Below are 19,125 nucleotides of genomic sequence, written 5' to 3'. Positions count from 1 at the left end.
GCTTGGGTGATTTACAAAAGTTACCAGAAACACTAGTTAGTTTTGCAGGTAGGGATAGGGTAGGGATAGCTTCTTGACTGGAAAGCTCATCTACTCCTTAAACTATGAATTTACTATTGTTTTAAAAGTTTTGGCTGCTCTATACATCTCTGGACTAGACTTGGCTGAGGAACCATAGCAGTAGTTCACGTGGTACACAATTAATCAGAGAAATCCCTATTAAAGGGTATGATAGATTTCTATGACTTGAAAGCTTTAAAGATGTGTTTCTGAAGGGCACCTTAGGATGTTATTTTCAAGTGAGATTTGACTATCCAATTTATTTAGCCACTTTTAAAGATCCCAGCTCAAATTAGATTGTTGAAATGGTCCCTTCTGGCCTTGACATGTATAAATCTTTAAAATTTCAATGGGTACTTTAACAAAGTCACACAGGACAAGCTACATGATGACAGATACTTATACACACTTTGCATGCCATATGAAATCAGCTGCTCCCTGGATGTTTCTGGTGAGAATTAAATGTTGATATAAAAACAGATACAAAGAGTACCAAGTACTTTACTTGGTACCAGCAAGCTTCTACTTATGCTCTGTCACATGAACAAAAAGGCCCATATAGAGAATTACACTTTGTGTTGTTTCCCTTAACAGCTGAAGTGTATCAGCACAGTTGTGTGTGTATTACCACTGTGTTATAATTTACGGGAGATAGATACCTACTTGGGCTATTTAATTGCCATTAGATTTTACCTAGTTATTAACTCTTACCTGAATTCAACTGTGATTCGCTTTTTTATACTTGATAGTTCTCTTGGTGGTAGTTTGGAATCACTGTAGCTCAGAAACCTATTTCCAGTTAAGCAGCCAGACTCTTTATACTCACGTGACATAGCTATCTTCTGTGCATGCTTCTTTGCATTTAAGTGTGGCTGACAATTATTGAGTTTATGGTTCATGCAGGTAGAATCACACAGCTGTAATTTAATTCACCATCTCATTTGTTATGATAATACTTAATTTAAGCCAAAATGTTCATAGGCCATCTCAGTTTGTGCTTCCTTTAAAGTTTTCCAACCCCTGCCTAAATCATAAGGAGATTAGCAGTTCCATAGGTTTATAGATCCACCAGTGTGGATTTGGAAAGAAAGAAGAAAAAGAAAAAAGAAAAAGTGGTGTGTGACTTAGCAAGTGTCCCTCAGCCATATCTGGTGATACTTTGGAAAAACAAAGTTGGCAATAAATGAGCACTATTCCCTTTAGCTCATTTTATTACTGTTGTTGCCTTAGGGAAAATAGAAGAACATGGAGGCAGAAAGTAAAAGTAATTCTTTTCATCTGTTATTGTAAACAAAGATCTGAAGAGGGAATCTGAAAATTAAATACACAATGCTGGCTAGATCTAGAAAGCCTGTTTCTAAATTCATCTGACAGGCACAGTCTTCCTGGTCAAATTACCTCTGGCCCTTTGGGTATGCCAAAGAGAAGTTCACGCCTTTCTGTCAGGGTTCTTCCTTTGGAGGACATCTACAGCCAGATTTCCAGCTTTTCTGTCACCAATCCTCACCGCCATCCTGGTTTCCTTTCTGGCTCCCTGGCTCCATCATAGCACTGAAATCTTTTAACAGACTCAGGATCCCCATCCAGCCTGGGGAAAAGGGAAAGGTGCATGTCCCCTGGGAGTAGGAAGGGGTAAAATGAGCAAAAATCCAAAGCAACGCTTCTCCAGTGAGGTTAGGGACAGAGTTTACTCTCAGTATTACCTACTACAAGGAGAAATGTGACTTTTGAGCCATTTGTAAGACAAATAGTGCCACTGCATATCCCTTTCAACTTTCCCAGTTAATATGCTGGGTTTATTAGCTTGAGGGCTGCTCACACCATAATCTTGTCCATGATCTTTAATGTGGGCATGATTTCCTACCAAAGCATTCCTTACCATTTGGGAGACGAGAAAGCGAGACATTTTGTAGGTTGTGTGCTGCTTTAATATTGCTGCTCTGTAAAACTGCTTTGCATAGACTACAAACAAAAGAGAAAGACAGATGTGTGTATGTGTGGGGGGGGATATAAAACAAAATTACAATCCCTTCACTTAGACATGAACTGAGCTCGGTAAAAAAGAAGTATAATACACTGGAGTCTTTCAGAGTCCTGCGGAGCTCTCTAACAGAATTTTTCCCCCTGGGAAATTCTGGTTGCGCCAGCTCCAGCTCTTGGATGGACCCCCACAACACACCCACCAGCATAAAGCCTCACTTATGGCTCTTGGTTCAGATGTTGATCCTACAGCTTGTGTTCATTTAGGCATTTGCATATATTTCTTTATATGAACTGACCAAGGCAAATCAGTTACTGTAAGGTAATAACTTGTGTACTTATACAGAGGAAGAATTAAGTTGGCAGTTGTTCAGATATTCATATTTTACCCACTTACGTATCATGGGAAGTCATTTAAGTCTTTGAGCATGGGGAACAAATTGATATAGATCAAGGGGAAAGCTAATTTTCCAAATTTGGGCTTATTTTTCTGTTTATAGGTGTGACTACAGAAATTTGCCTCTGAAAGAAACTTAATATTCATCAGATTAAATGCAGCCTTGCAGAAATGTTTTCTATGTTGTTTTTGAAATGCAAAGTCACAGAGTTAGCAAAGGGGAAGTGAGGGAGAAATGAAGGAAAAATTGTTCCCAAAATTATGGGGTTTAATTTTTTATCAATAGATGTTCCTTGTGAGCCTTAGTTTGGCCTTGGCAAAGTCTGAGAATTACTTTTATTTATGGCTGAGTTAGCAGCTATTGCTATTTCAAAATGATGTTAGGTAATTTCTTGTTATGATTTATTGCATCCCAAGATGGGCAGAGTAAATTTATTCTTTGTACCTTTCTTTCTAGAGAAACACATTAACTGGATAACTAGTAAAAATGATCGATATGTTTAGTCCGTGTTTTCTTTCAGGGCTTCAGTCTCAAGCTCATGAAGTCAGAGAAAAACCTTGCTCTTGGTGCCAGTCACATCTTTTTTTTTTTTTTTTATGAATTTGCTTCACATTCTTTCTATTTTAGCAAACAGACTGGGGGGTTCTTTTGTTTGATTTAGTTTTTGGAGGTTTTTTTTTTCTGTTGCTTTATTAAAAGGAAGGCTTGTTTAAAAATTAAGGATAGGTCTACTCTGAAAGATCACATATCATAGTTCCTCTGTACTCAAGATGTGGTCACTATTAAATTAGGCCTCAACTAATTTTCTTTCTGTAGTCCTGTTACTTACATACACCAAAAATAGGTCTACTAAATTCCTCCCTGCTGCACACAAGTCTAAAATATTGCGGTTTTTTTTCTTTTGTAATAAGTAAAAGAACTAAAAACTAGTTAAAAGTTCTTAAAATAACCTAGGAAATGATACACAATTCTTTCCTATGTCGACGCTAATGGTTTGTTCAGTTTCCACATCTTCATGTCAACAGAAGATCTTTAAAAAAACCTTTTCATTGTAGAGAAAGTTCTGTATTCTGAAGATGATAGAACAAGAAAAGAACGAACAGTAAATAAAGGGAGAATCTATTTCTTTCTCTCTTGCTTATAGGTTTTTTGTTTCTTATTTTTCTTTTTCTGAGGGCGTGATGTGATCTGTGTTGCATTAAATCATCGGTTGATCTCTTTTTCCTTGGGTAATTCCTTCCCAAGGAATTAATATCTTCCAAAACTTTAGGTTACTATACACATATCATGAAAAAAACTCAAAACACAACCAACCACAAAAAAAATAAAAGCCAAAAAAAAAAAACCCAAAACAAATCACAAAACCAAAAAAAACCCAAGCCCAAAACACAACCTAAAAAAAAATACAAATCCAAACTGCTTAGCAAACTCTGGTTTCAAAAATTTCACTTTGAGGTCAAATTTTTACTGAGTGTGCATTTTAAGCATCTGTCACTTAAGGTGTCTCTATTCAGCATCTCTCTCTGTGGTGTCAAAATAGTTTAATATCCACACAAGAATTTCCAGATTCCCACAGTAAGGCACATGTAACTTCATAGTCCAGTTTACAGAGTACGTTTATTTACAGGCACACATATTGCTAAGCAACTCTCCCTTATAGATGCAACAGTCTTTTGCTTCCTTTCAACACTTCATGATTTTACATTCACTTTCAGCACAGAAGTCTTGAGTATACTTTTCTTAGGTGGCTGCGAGTGGAAGTCTTTACGGGATATGCCGGTAACATGCTGAATAAAGGCAAGTTGACTGATATGGAGTCTAATTGCTTCATGTGTCTACAGCAGGCTTGACAACCTGTTTGTCTGAAATACTCCACCCAATTAGCAGGTGTTGATCCTATTCGGAAAGGCGGGGTGTAATCTGATTTCACCAGGAGACAGGTGATTACCCCACCCAGATTGAAGAGATAGACGAGAGAGACTCTTTAGATCTAGACTGTGGTCGCAACTTAAATTGCTGCTGGGCTTGGTGAGACTGCTTGAGCTGAAACCAAGCAGTATTGTTCATTTCTTTGCTAATAAAGCCATGCCCAAAATGTGGGACAGGTTTACTCTACAGAGCAAAACCAATTTTGTTTTAAAGTTATGGTCAGGAAAGAGCTGGCTTCTGCTTGACCTCAAGGCTTCCCAATGTTCTGAGTTATTCCTGAAATACTCTTCTGTTCATTAAATATATTAATTCTGTGCTGTAGGAAATGCATACTACTGAAAAACATAACAATTTAAAATAAAGGAAGCTTGCTAACACTCATGTAAAGGCTTAATGTACAACAATCATGCTGTGGCTGCAAAATCCTGAAAACCCACTTGTTTGCTGGGCTTCATCCACAAAAGACTTTGTTTTGCCTTGTTAACTATGCATTAACCAGATGTACAAAAATATGAGATGGTCATTAAATCAGGTATTTAGTGCTGCAGCTTTTCTTGGCATCCCTCTGGCTGTTCACTAGATGCTGGATGAACTAGATGCTGTTCTGCATCTGCTGAATGAAGATTTAAGGACTGGAAACACGTCTTGTAATTTGAACATCCTGAATGCAGAAAAAATTGGAGAAGTGTTACTGGCTAAGATCGCTAGGTCAGGTGGTTAGTGCCAAGGACAAAGATTTGAAGGCCTGATGTGTTTAGTGTGTGCAGTCAAAGGAGGCTGCAGTCAAAGCTGCAGTCAAAGTCATGGCTTCTAATGACTTCTAATGGCTTCTGGATTAAGACTATTTTCAGGACAAACCCGAGGGAGTATCCCACCTGGTTTAGCTGCCTCCATGCTCAGCCTTAGTGGCAAACTCTGGGCCAAATGACCAAACACCAGTAGTGACTACCAAATTTGCAAGTAGGTAGGTAGACGGGCAGGGAGACATTTTGTGTTTCACCCTCACTAACACAAGGGAAGAACCAGAGGAGGTTTCCATCTGCTGTGCAAGTGTGCTGACAATACAACTGTTTGCTACTATGGCATGCAGTTTTGTGGCTTGAAGGAATCAGGATATATCTGCTTTTTTTCGGTGGCCTTTTTTTACCATATGCTTTGTTAGTTGGCTTCTTTTTTTTGTCGTGATGCTTTTATGGCTTATTCATGCAGACATCCTGCAACTTGAGTAAATTATACATTTTAAATATTCTCATGAACTCTTGTCATATCAAAAAAATCAGGCAGATAACAGGCATAACTTAATTGGAAAGATAACTGGAAGTACAGTAAGCTGTACTAGGCAACCAAAAATGTCTTATCAACCCTCATCAGCACTTTCAGTCTCAAATTTCTCAGGGCACATCTTGACAGCAGAGGAAAATCTAGATATGGAACTAATCAATGGTTCCTCTGCCTGTTAGCAGTGGTCACCGTGCCTTAGAGTAGCGTCATTCCTGACATCTCCAGAGCGGTCAAGTCCTCCAGATCACAATCTAATACAAAGGCCACTGGATCTAGAGTTCTGTCAGCTTTTTCAAAGCTCTGAGGTGGGAAAACAAGTACAATTAGAATTCAGTCCACAAAATAACAGGTTTATAAACCCAGTATCTTGTTTACATAGACATATTCAAGGTTTATATTGGATTTGTGTGGATATGTGTGTGCGATAAAATGCACACGGTTTATAAGGCTTTGACTAATGGGGAAGTAATCCCCAAGAACTAAGTTAATAGAAATCCCTTTCTGTAGCACAGACCTTGATGTTTCAGCTGTTCAACTAACTTCACTCAGCACTGCAGGCTCTTTTTCAGAGGATAGGACAATAAAACATTGATCCTGCTAATTGCAAGGTACAATAATGACAAAACTGGGGTGGAAATGATGTTATTGATCCAAACTGCAAGGGGTACGTAGTAATAAATCATAGTCTGCAAATGTTTTCATGCCAGCTGGCCTCCCCCGCTCTAAAACCATACGGCTGCCTATACAGGTTCAGCTGGAAGGTTATCTCACGGAGTACAGGTGCCGGGCATGATTTCCCCACCCATTAGGGCTTCTACAAAGCTCCTAGTACTTGGGGACTTTCCTGTTACTGCCAATGCAGCACTTGGCACAATAGCTTTGCAGCAGTGTCACCAACTAGCTTACTCTCATAGAATACAATTTTAGAATATCATTTTCTTTTAACAGGACTGGAATTATTTTCTTTGCTCCCTGCCTATTCTGGGACTGTTTGAGCAGATTGTGCTCTTTGCCCAATATTTTTCTAAGTGCTACAGTAATAGAAAGAAGGAGTCAGTAACAATTTTTAAATAATCTTACTGCCTTTTACAAAAGCTTGCACACAAGTAGCAAGAACTGTGAAAGCATATGCGGTGTAGAGCTCACCCAGAAGAGGACTTCCTTGCATGTGCTTACTGACAGGCTAAAGCGTTTGCAGGATCTAGCTGAGAATCGCTCATGGGGGTATATGGCAATCACACATACATTTATTGCACTAACACTCCAGAAACATTTTCCTTGAAACAATGCTGCTGCGTGCTGAAAAAGATACCTAGCCAACACAGACTGAAGGGATCACAGCTGGCAGTAGCCCATGAGCAAAAAGGTGAATTTAAACCGCTCCCTGATAAGTCGGGAACATCTTTCACCAGTGTGATATATTTGAATGACAGCAGTACTATCAGGGATTACTTATTTTCCATGGATATCCCTGACCTTGCCACTTGAGAATTGAGCTAATTGGACAGAAGAAGGAAAAAAAAAAGTAAATGTATTAATTAAACTCATGCATGGGACTTTATATGGAAACTGTGCCTCCATCTTGATTTGAAAGACAAAACAGGTATTTATTTTGTTTGTCCAGCTGTTAGACGATAGCTTTAAATCCCCTTGTCCATCCAGTTTAGACAAAACCTTCTGATATTTTAATCACTTGGCTGTGTGGGAAGGCTGAAATAAAGGGAGAATGTATTACAGGGTCTGATCCTTATCTGGATTAAATAAGTAGAAAACTGTTGAAGCTAATGATACTGTAATGGATTATTTGGATTTCTACTTATTGCCCTGCATAATCTGGCCATTTGCATTTGCTGTATTATCTGAGAAGTAGTATGGACATCAATGCTGGTTAAATAAAAATGAAACAGCTTTCTTAAAATAAGGAGAAAAATCTGGATATTAGTTGGTCACAGGGATTTACCCTTTAACTTCCACTTAAAAAGATGTCATTAAAAACTCTTTGCTGCATCAGTAATCCAGATCGAAGGATGTAAATTCCAGGCTTCTGGAAGAGAGATAATTACTGGAAACTCATAAAAACCACCTAAATTCTGGTTTAATTTTCATACGCAGAGCAGATGTTTTGACAGATGGATGGACTTTATTTTTGTAACTGTCCGGGAAAAGTCTGCATAACACAGCCTAATCAGTGTTACATATCTGTAGTGTTTGTTTTTCAGTCTTTCTGCATTTGGCTCCTATGCTTTTGGTTGCAGACATTTTCTTTGTAATTTATTTTTTCAGGCTGATCTCTCTCTGCATGAGCCCTTCTATCAATTTGATATATAAATATTAGAAAACTCTTAAAAAATAAATGTGTATGTTTCGTTAGTAAGTTAGACGTATTGATCATCATATAGTGGGTGCCCTTCTGAAAACTTAATTAACACTTTATCTTCTCTTCAAGATAGGCCCTCTGCCCTTATACATAGTATATAATATTTGGAATTTAAATTTAGAGTTAAGATCTCTGTCCAGATGCGCTAGACCTATTTGACTTTAATTCACATTCTGAATGTAAGTGACAGTCTAATAATCTCTCAACTTGTTCTACAAGTAGGAGTTTAGTACGGCAGAATTTGCAGTGGGGTTGGTGCTTTGGCTGTGGTACCACAGGATAATGCAAATGGTTTTACCCACGTTCATTTCAATAAACTGTCAGCGTGGAGCTGAGGATCTGAACCCCATAACCTCTTCAGTCAAGTTAAAGGAAGCATAAACATCTATAACGTACCTGAAATTAAAACCTTTTTCTCTCTCAGGAATTCCCAGTAAACTTCTGGGGTGCTGTTCCTTCCAGGTGGCCAAATGAAGCTGTAACTCCTGTACACAAGGCAGAATGGCTTCAGTTGGATGTCCTTGTGCCCTTCTGTGTCAAAGTAACCCCAGGAAAGCCTGTTGTGTCTACTTGGGCTTTGGGGAGGGATACAGTCCATATTTTTTCAAGCAGAGAAACAAACTGGGTTGTACCCTGCGTTTGGGGTGAATGCTTCAGCCACCACATGTGGCAGAGCCGGGACAGGGCATGAACCCTTTCTTTGGCCATGCTTGGGAGGATAATGTCAATCATGCCATCACAGGACCATTTGCAGAAGCATATCCAGCAGTTACACTGTGAAAACATAAAAACATAGCTATCTAAAGCTCCCTCTGGCAGGACAGAGCGAGAAAGACCTTGCAGGCTATGCTAAAAGGTCTCACACATGATGGAGGGGCTTAGCTACTTGGATTTTAAGATAGAGATACTTCTTTACAAGGACAGAGTCAGAACCTGCAGCTCTTGGGGAAACCTTATACCATTTATTGAAATATAAATGAAGATTAATCCTCTCCAGGGGTAGGCAAGATAAATGAATGGGAGTTTTGAGGACTACAGTAACTCCCACATGACATACCTAATTTTCTCTTTGAATATCTACCTCAATCATTCTGTACCATATGCAATCACTTATGCTTTCTGCTGTATGTTTGCATATATAAGCTCAAGCTTTAGGGCATAAACCAGTGTTTAGCTTTGTATAGACAAGGAAAGTTTCCAAATAGTAAGCTGCCCATTATAATAAACACGGTTATTAGGTGGAATAATTTATAATGATTCACTATGGTGATTCCAGTGCTTCTCTTCTTTAGGATTTATTTTCATAACCCATCCAAGTGGTACTTTCCTGCCTATGGAGAACTTTGCAAACCTTGCATTCATTTTCATTCACATTATTAAGCTAAAAGTATTTTAAACTCCCACACCACCCTGCTTGAAAAAAAATCCTGATTTCCACCTGGAAAATAAGTTTTAAAAGTCCAATTTACTTCTTTCGGTTGTTTGACTTGACGAAGAACAATATTCAAAGTGTATGGGTATGTCCAGAATACGTTAAACAACATCCCTTTCCCGGGGAAAGTGGAAATGGATACAAAGGTACTGGGGGGCTGAACTCACCCACAGACACAGTGTTTAAATTCCCTGACAATTTGTTCCTTACAGCTTCTGGCTCCGGGTTACTTCCTCATCCTCCAGTGGATATTTTCTCCTGTCTGCTGTATTTTACCGAGATGCTACATTTCTTTTGTTGTCTTTGTCTCCTTTCCAGTGCCTTACACTCTGAGATCATGTAATGAAATGCCTGGTTCTGCTGGCACAGACCTTCGCACTAACAATATAGCTCTGGCCTGGGGCTCTGGCAAGGGGAGATGCTGCTGCCAAGTGGGACAAGCCCAGTTGGAGACACCCAAGTCATTCCAGGCCTCCAGCCAAGGGGGCTGGGGACCTGCTTTGTAGTCAAGTTGACGTAGCCACTGGTGTGGGGACCAGCAGAGCCGTCTGCCAGGTCTCACAACTGGAGGTACCGTTGTAGGAGCCTTGCAGGGAGGGCAGGAATGGGGAAGCAGAGACTGAAAATGGGAGTCCGTCACTCAACTCTCATGTCATGGCAGACCGGAGTCGCCTTAATGTGCACACACTTTCCCTGATCAGAATATCTTCTTTGGCACACGTGTGCTGAGATTTGGAGTCTGAGCAAATCGGTCAAAGCTGTTAAAGTTGTTAGAGATTTCTGTGAAGCTTTTTCTTCCCAGAGCCACATAAACTGGGAAAGCTTAATATTCACCATCACGAAGCAGACTCTTGCTAAGTTCAAAATACCAAATGCAAAGGTACAGAATTTCCACACAACACGCTGTACCTGTGCAGCTGTAGGTCAGCACAGTGAGACAAAAGAAGGAATCTGATTACCCTGCAACTGAAAACAACGCGCCTGTTGCTATTGTTCCAGGGAGAATAGCACCGTCTCCCAGGCAGGGCAGGAACTTCACTTTGAACTTCCTGAGTTGACAAGGGCTTAAATCAGAACTGTAACTTTGCTTTGATGTCATTTATTGTGGTTTAATACACCTCTTTATTTATTTTTTTACAGTCGTGTAAAATACATAAAGAAACCTAATCTGTTAGGGAGGTGTATGAGAATTTACTGAATAGACCTTAATGGTTCCTTTATGCAGCTATAAAACACAGGGAAGCTATAAGAGCGGTCTGAACTGGACTGGGAATTTTAAATGTTATATAAATTTATTTGTCATAGTCAAAGGTTTATTGCTGTAGGTATTTGCCTTCCCCGTTGTTTAACTAGGTTGTGTATTTCTTAGACATGTATGGTAAAAAACATGTTGTACAAGGAATTAGGGAGAGCTTAAAAAAAGGGATGAATAAGCCAGATCTGCTTTTGGAAATATATATTATAGGTCCAGAGTAACTTTACTGATATTATGGCAGTTACACTACTATCAATCCTGAACACTTGAAGCTCAAACATGGCTATTATAGAGTTAATTCCTCTCCCCGCCCCAGGCTAATCTGGAATAATTCAGTGAAGCTGATGATAGAATTTTTCTTAATTTCCATCCGTAAAAATCAAAGAGGACTCTGCCCCTAAACTAAGTAAGGTTTTCCATCCTACTTTTAAAGTATTAGCTATCTAATACCTTCTTGCTGTATATTGTAGATAAGCAGCTGAACGGTATTTAGCGAGTGCCTATAGTCACAGGTGGCGTGTTGCTGTAAATCAGAATAGCTCCTCTGAAATCAGCACAGTCTGTTCTGATTCACAGCACTTCGAAAAGGTACGTGCCCTGGCCTCTAACATTTCGTGGTCTTCAGGCAGGCAATTTTTAAAAACTTGTAACAAACCATAGTAGTAGACCAAAAAAGACATTTTTTAAATCATGGTACAACAAACCAGACAAGGCAAAGCACAGTCCTACTGAAGCAGTGCTGTGATTAAATTTGGCCAGATACAACTACAAGTGAGAAAATTCTGAATTATTTAATAATGCACAAATCATTGGTCAGTTTTAAAATAGGTAGAGTTAAAGTCAGATGCTCCATCTGAAACACAGAATATCAGAGTTTAAGAAAGGATCTATTTCAATTTTATTCATTTGTAATGTTATGTGAATTTGCAGTATTTGCCTGTTTTTATTCTTGCAGGTATCGAATTATTAACTCACTTTCATGTTTTTTTTCCATATTTCTTTAAGTAAAAAGAAAAAAAAAAGGACAACAGTATTAAAAACACTATCAAAACATACATTGTAATTTTAATGATTTATGCCAGGTATTTGCTTAGTACTCTACCACTATGACAGTGGAAAGCAGTCTGTGGATACATATATGTATACGTATTCTAAATGTATGTTCGTGTTTATACATGTGTGGGAGGAAGGATGCGTATGCACCAGAATTTGTGTGTGTTTTTATTAAGAAAGGTCAGAAAGAAAAGAATTAAGAGAGATCCCTGCTAACATCCATCTCTATTTCTTTCAATTTCCTGTTGGATTACCTTAACTATCTCTGTGTTTTCCATCTCAGTTGGAAAGATAACTTATATCAGCAGTAAGCTAAGGACGTAGTAAGATTCTGTATGCTTTTCTCTGGGTGCTCTTATTAATACATTGCCATTATGTGTTATGGAAATAAACAATAACATTGGAAGAGCAATGTCGTTTCAGTACAGTCCTTTGTGTACGGCAGGGAATCGGTATTTTATCAGTGTAAGTTCGTTATTTTTCACTGTGGTGGCCTAAGGCATGCCTCAAATTGCACATGCGTTTTCCTGGCAGAGCCATTATTTTGTGTTTGAGAGTATCTGGTTTAATTAGCAAGCAGGTTACAGAGACGGATGATGCCAGTCAATGAGATTTCTTGGGGGGTAGCTCAGGTGGTGTTTCCAGGGGCCCTGGTCCACTCGGAGACATTAAGCCAAAAAAGTCATCAAATATGCATAAAAAAGTTTCCTTCGTTTTAAACACAACCTTTGCTGGAAATGGTTATTTTATTTCAATGTTCTTATTTTTCTCCTATTTGAAATCCATCATTTGTAATTGTGTCAGTAGACTGATTCACAGGCATTGACATATTTCTTCTCATTGTTAGACTTGATGGAAATAAAAATATTAAATAAACAGAAAAAGTCAACAACTTGACTGTCAGGTTAGACACTTCCATTTTAATAACATTAGGCATTAATAATGACATTTTTGTTAACAGATAACAGACAATGTTTGTACTAGGGGCTGGTAGTGTTGCTATTAAGTTTTTAATTGCTGAGAACCAGAATTGCTTATGATGGATAATTTACTTAGGTAGAAAATGTAAAGTCCAAGTCTTGCAAAGCTTATATTCTAGGGGCGGTAAATAATTGCATTAAAGTTTAGCATATGTATTCATCTTTGTAAAACTGGCCCCTAAACACAGACAATGGGGGTGAGGCAGCATTTGTGTTATTGTTAGAAATGTTGTATCAATGATTCGTTTTTCATCAACTCCTTCCATCTGGACCGTCTTTCTTCTAATTGTTACATAATTGAATACAAGCAAACAGTTGGTCCATTTTTCTTCATTATTTCATTCTGACACATTTCTATAAATGGGTTTTGTCTTACAAACATGGCAATAGCATAAATTACAAAGACGAAGCATGTCTGAAACAAAAAATTTTTGTGTAATCTTTTCTTCAGGGGTGGATGCTTTATTAAATGACAACCAAAGATATTTAAATGAGAGCCTAAATCAGGCTAGTTATTAAATGCTTAACAATAAACAAGCTTATAAACAGCATGAAATGATCACACTTCTAAAATCTCCACATTCAGCCACACATCCCTAACGCAGAAGAGCTCCCATTAGTCATAATCACTGAATTAACTTTGTGGATACTTTTTTTTTTTTCCCCCTCTTTTCTTTGCAGAGAGAATGTGCTAATTTCATCAAGGTGCTTAAGGCTTACAACCAAACCCACTTGTACGCTTGCGGAACAGGGGCTTTTCATCCAGTCTGCACCTATATTGAAGTTGGAAGCCATCCTGAGGTAAACTATCTTAAAACAATATTTCTCTTTTTGCCTCTTTTTAATCTTCATTGGTGTTTCGCCACGATGTCTTCCTGCCAAAATGCACTCTCACTCGTTTCTGTGGCTGGGTGAGTGGATCTGGTAGGACTTGCTCCTGAATCAGGTGCTGACGTGCTGATTGATAAATCACAGCCAAATCTGTACTTTTCTCCCCTGCAGAGCATCTTTTCCCCCAAGGGCTTAAATAAACCCATTCTGCCTGGTTCATGAAATTAAAAGCACTCTCTTTTTTTTGGTCAGGACAGATACCAGCCATAAGAGGGGTAGTTCAGCCTGTGTGTTTATTTTGGGGCCAACTGTCCTTTAGTCTCCTACCAGTCAGTACAATCTGACACCATGGCAGCTTTCTCCCAGCTGGGAATTAAAATCGTGTCACACATTCATAAATTCTACTTCTCAGATTTGTCCTAACACACTGACAGTTTTTCATATGTGACCTAGGGTTTGTTTCCTTACTTTTTAGGGAAAAATAAATCATTTTTCCTCCCTCTTTTCCCCTATATATATCTTTTTTTTAATCATCTTGATGATTTTTGCTTAGTGTTGCAGAAATCTTGCAGTAGTTCTTGTACTGTTTTGTCAGTGATTGTCATAACTAAATAGAAAAGCATGGTCTTCCCTGGTGAAAACCAGTGTCACTCTCAGAAAGCAATGGGACTATGCTGGTTTTCCTGGCTGAAGATTTGACTAGAATGTCTCTGTGCTCCATTTCAATCCTTTTTCTCTCCAGAAAAGCCAATCTTTTATTTTCCCATTAAGTTGCATATGTAATATAAATTAGTCCACTTCATTTTTGGTCTGGCTTACCTGAGTATTGCTCCATGGACTGTTTCAGTGTAGCAACCAGGCAGCTGATGTGTTTTCAGCAGTCACTTACTTAATTTACGGCTATGTTTTACTGGTGAATCCATAGTTGTGTTACTTGTAGCTTCTGTGATCTCCAAAGAACAGCTCTTTCAAGTTGCCTTATGGTTTTGCAATTCAGGTTTCCAGATTTCCCTGAAAATAAAGACATCATTGTTAAATGAATGAGGGCTCAGTTATTTAAAAATCAGAATTTCTTCTCGTAGAAAAATTAACAGACCTTTTGAGTGTTGACTTTATAGTCTGGGAACCATTTTTTCCCTATAAAAATGTCTTTTGATATTTGAAACAAGAGTCTTTAAAATGCCTTAAGCATAAGATTTTGAAGGGATAAAGGAGCTGCAAAGTAGAAGGTTGGGGTTTTTTTTTCATATTCTTTAATACTTTATTCCAGAATGCATTCTTGGCAATTAGTGATTGTCTCTTGACCACACACAGTATGTCATTGCTTACTGCATTAAACAGATTCTCTGCTTCCTGAGATCCATTTGGGAATTGGTAGACATATTAATTAACTCTAGTTCCGTAAGATGTGTGTCAATCAATTCTTGGCTATCTGCCAAGTGAATCTATCTGCAGAGAGATAGCTGGTATGAGGTCATTTACTTCTACATTTGGCTGTTTTATGATTGTACCGTAAAACTAACACACACTTTACCAAGGATTTATAGAAAGGATGATCGGAGATGAGAGGACAGATCCAACCTTGGTTTAACATTCTGGATTTTAAGACATTTGAGTCAATGATGTGCTTGGCCCTGGAGCTGAAAGAGGATGTTTGTTTTAGCTTCTCTTTAGCAGTCTCTAACTATCAACAAAATCTAAATTGTTGCATTTTTGGTCATTTATACAGTAAGTTTGTTAGTCCACGTGTGCCTGAATCATTCTCTTGACCCTTGGTTTTATCTTTGCAAAGCACGGAAGTCAGGAATATGTTTATCTGAACTACCTTGGACACTGTTAGCTTTTGATTTCCTTTTCATACTTCAGCTATGAGAGAAATCATCTTCACCTGCCCTTCCCACGGCACAAGTGTTTGTATCCTCCTGACGCTCACACAGGAGGTGTCACTGCCTTCTCAGCCCAGGTCTGCCCCTGCACAGCAATTGGGGCAGGCGGGAGGCAGCAGCACCCACCTCTTCTCAGGCTTTGACAAATCTGACAGTCAGCCTGGCTCCTGTCCCTCGCAAAGGTGAAAATCAGACGAATAAATGAATTTATTAGATTTGCAATGAAAACTAATCTGGTCTGTCTCTGTCTCTCAGCTGGAGCCTGCTCCTTCCTTTCCCTACCACCTAGCCAGGAATTTCAAGTGTGCATCTCCTGGAGCTGGGGAAGAGGAGGGTGCTTGATTGGCAGCAGCTATTAGAGACACCAAGGATGGGGGGTGGGGATACGATATTAACCCCTGCACCCCTGCACGCTGCGTCTGGGGGAGCCAGATGGTTTACGTTGTTATGTCAGACAGCAGCAGTGGACGTGTCAAAGGGCCATTGCTTCTGTATCCTGTATAGTTTATACCTCCCTAGCATACTAAAAAAGGGAAAAAGTATAAGTGAAGGCAAGCGGTTGATTTTGAGTTAAAAAATTGCCATCAAAAACATTTCCTGAAGATTCATTTTCTGCCACAACACTTCTGGAAAATTAACTGACTTCACCATCTGCTTATTTATTTTTCAAGCACTTAGAGAAGTAAATGTGAACTGATTAGGGGAATAGTCAGGGAATGTACCTACTGTCTGGTAAGATTGCTTGTTTATGTGAGTATAACCCACTGCCTGAGTCCGATGGAGGAGAGGAAATTAGTGTGTGCCAAACTGAAGAGGATGGAGAAGTGAAGTTTAAAGGAAAGAGTGGCAAGTGACAGAGGAGACACTGGAAAAAATTGGAGCAGGCTGCAGGAGGCTGGAATATGGTACAGTTTTTATGATTGGGTAAAGGAAATAAATTACAGTCATAAAGTAATAGGCATATGAATTGTTATATCTGTTGAATATCTCTTCAATGTGAAGCAGCGTATCGCAGCCCCATTCCATACTTGAAGAAAACCATTTCTAGTGATGAAACTAGGCAGGTCTAATTGAGTTTGATGAAGTACAGTATCAGAAATAATAATAAAAAGGTAAAAGGATATGAACAGCATGCTGTGCATCTGATTAAAAATGATCTGCGCAAATGTATACAACCTAATATGTTGTGAATTACACCGCAGTCTAAGGAGTAAAGCAGACTAATCTTCACTTAAATCCATTCCAGATGTGTAAATGAATAACCATAGTATATAAGAGAGAAGAATAAAGTTAATGTTTGAATAGACTTTAAGCGCGTAAGCCATGAGTAAGCAGGAAAGAACATATTTAGAGAGAACGTAGCATGTGTATACGCAGAAAATACCTGAGGAGAGCCTAGGTTAAAGCTTGAGATCATCCATTGGAAGGGCTATATTTGTACTTTCACTTGAATGGGGCAAATTGGCTCATATGCAGATGTCTATATTGTACGTGCCTAAGTTTAGGTGAGATGACCTAACACAGACACCTACACCAGCTTCTGGGATCCGGGGTTAAGCAACATGTGGCATTCTCTCCACATAACGCAATGTAACGCAAGAAACCAATTACCAGACAAAATAAGAAAGTAATTAGTAAAGCTATGTTCTGCTCCCACTGACTTCTGAGGAAACAGGACTGGATGTGCAGGAATGTTGTGCTTAACGGTCGCAAAATTACACGAGTCAGATCTGTGCTCGAAAGGAACAAATCCAACTGCAGGGAGACACAGAGGTGCATTAAACCCACTAGAAAATCACAACAGGATGCAGAATGCACCTGCCTGTACATGCCTGAGCAGGGGGAAGCAGCCCTGCTCCCCTTCCCCGGGGCTCCCTTTGGGGTAGTTTGTGTGATCCAGCAGGGAACAGTCCTGCTTAGGAAAGAACAGGATTTTCCATTTACTTAACCCTTACATACAGGTGGAGGTATAGAGAATGCCCTATAGAACCCTTTTCTTAAGGCTCAGACAGGCATTGCATGAGCTGTACAAAATTGTTTGCCAGATCCTCAGCAGGAATACATTAGGATTTCTTCAACAGAGGTAAATCAATAGATGTTGTCTGAAGAACTAACCCGGCTTCTTTTATTGTCTCCTAATTCCAAATTTCTTGTCATTGTCCAACAGACTAAACCTCATTTTTAACTGGATGAACTTAAAAGATCTGGGATCACTTTACTTGCAGGTTATTTCTCATTCTTAATCCATAAAGAAGCTCTAAATTTAGTTCAGATTTATGATGTACATAAAACATTAAGTTATTGCATATGAAGTTATATAACGCTACCACCTGTAACATATTTGCTTTTTCCGGACTCTGTGTATTTTAAAAATCCTTGGTTCAACTCATAAAATTTTGCTGAATTATACTTTCCACTTTTTTTTATCCCTTCTGTACTTCACATTAGAAGAGGTCTAGAGTGCATTTTCTAAGTAATGGACATCCTGTTCTGATACATTTATGCGTCTGTCCTTTTTGTCTGTATATATTATGTATATGTATATAGTGATGGAAGACCATTTTTTTTCCTAAGAGAATGACTTTGAAGGAACACATTACTTGAAGTACCAGCGCTACTGCTGGTAGAAAACATGTTGTGTTTCATTATCTAATATAAAATTCAGGGTGAAACATTGACTTCAGTAGTAGCAGATGTGGCATAAATTGGACTAACTTCATTGAAGACGGCAGAGCTGTGTCAGTTTACATCAGTTGAGATTCTGACCTGTGGTTTTTAAGTGAAACATTTGAGCAAATGATTTTTTAAGTTAAGAATCACCTCATGCTAATTTGCTTTCCATCTAACTAATTATACCTTTATATTGCATTTATATGCTTATCGAATATATAGAAAAAATATGAAGGAAAAGGATACCGTTAAAGGATTATTCTCACTTGTGATATAACAATTGTGTGATAGAGCTATTATTTGTGACATACTAGTTCTAAGCATCACTATAATCACAGAGAAATGTCAGTAAAGGAAGATCTAGTTCACAGACTGTAACAGCCTATTTCAGTTCAGAGATGCTTTAACCTTTCAGACCACTAGATACTCTATTACTATAGTATATGAAAACAGAACTGAAGAGCCAGATCTTTAGCTTATGTAGAGTGTGAGTACCTTTTAGAGCACTTCTTTCAATCTCCTGGGTAGTTTTGCCATGGGAAAAAAGAAAACAGAAGAAAGAAAAGGCTGATATACTTCATAATACTTTCATTAAAAACAAGATAATGATTTCTGCTATATTGGGAAATCCCAGTGCTGGACCTTTTCGTTGTACTGATGTTCCTGTCTGTGGAGGATGACAGGTAACTGGATAGTCAGTGTTAGGCACACATCTGTCCAGGCATCTCACAGGGTCAGTGACCAAAATCACAAAATATAGGAGCTTGATTGCTCTGGAGGCTGCAGGGTCTGCAAACCATCACTTCTGCTGCTCCACATGACATCGACTTCCAGTCCCTTAGGCTACCCTGTGTGAAACCTCTTTGCATAAAATCAGGCTTTTCACACATGTACAATTTACCTCCACTTGTTAAAAAGAATAAATCTTGGCCTAGCTATAACCTTCCTAGCATTTTGGAAGTATATAGTTTTATATACAGTTATATGTAGCTA

The 19,125-nt window shown here is 38.7% G+C and overlaps 1 protein-coding gene across 1 annotated transcript in view; it reads left to right on the top strand.

Moving 5' to 3' along the window:
* The window catches only part of SEMA3A (semaphorin 3A), a 171,214-nt gene that overhangs the window by 56,354 nt on the left and 95,735 nt on the right, over window positions 1-19,125 (top strand). Inside the window, exon 4 of the mRNA XM_063323554.1 lies at window positions 13,427-13,546. Within this exon, the coding sequence (XP_063179624.1) occupies window positions 13,427-13,546 (120 nt within the window). The remainder of the gene's footprint in view (window positions 1-13,426; window positions 13,547-19,125) is intronic.

The sequence above is a fragment of the Chroicocephalus ridibundus genome, chromosome 1 (assembly GCF_963924245.1).
Source record: "Chroicocephalus ridibundus chromosome 1, bChrRid1.1, whole genome shotgun sequence".
Taxonomy (NCBI): Eukaryota; Metazoa; Chordata; class Aves; order Charadriiformes; family Laridae; genus Chroicocephalus; species Chroicocephalus ridibundus.
This window is presented reverse-complemented; position numbering and strand designations above follow the sequence as displayed.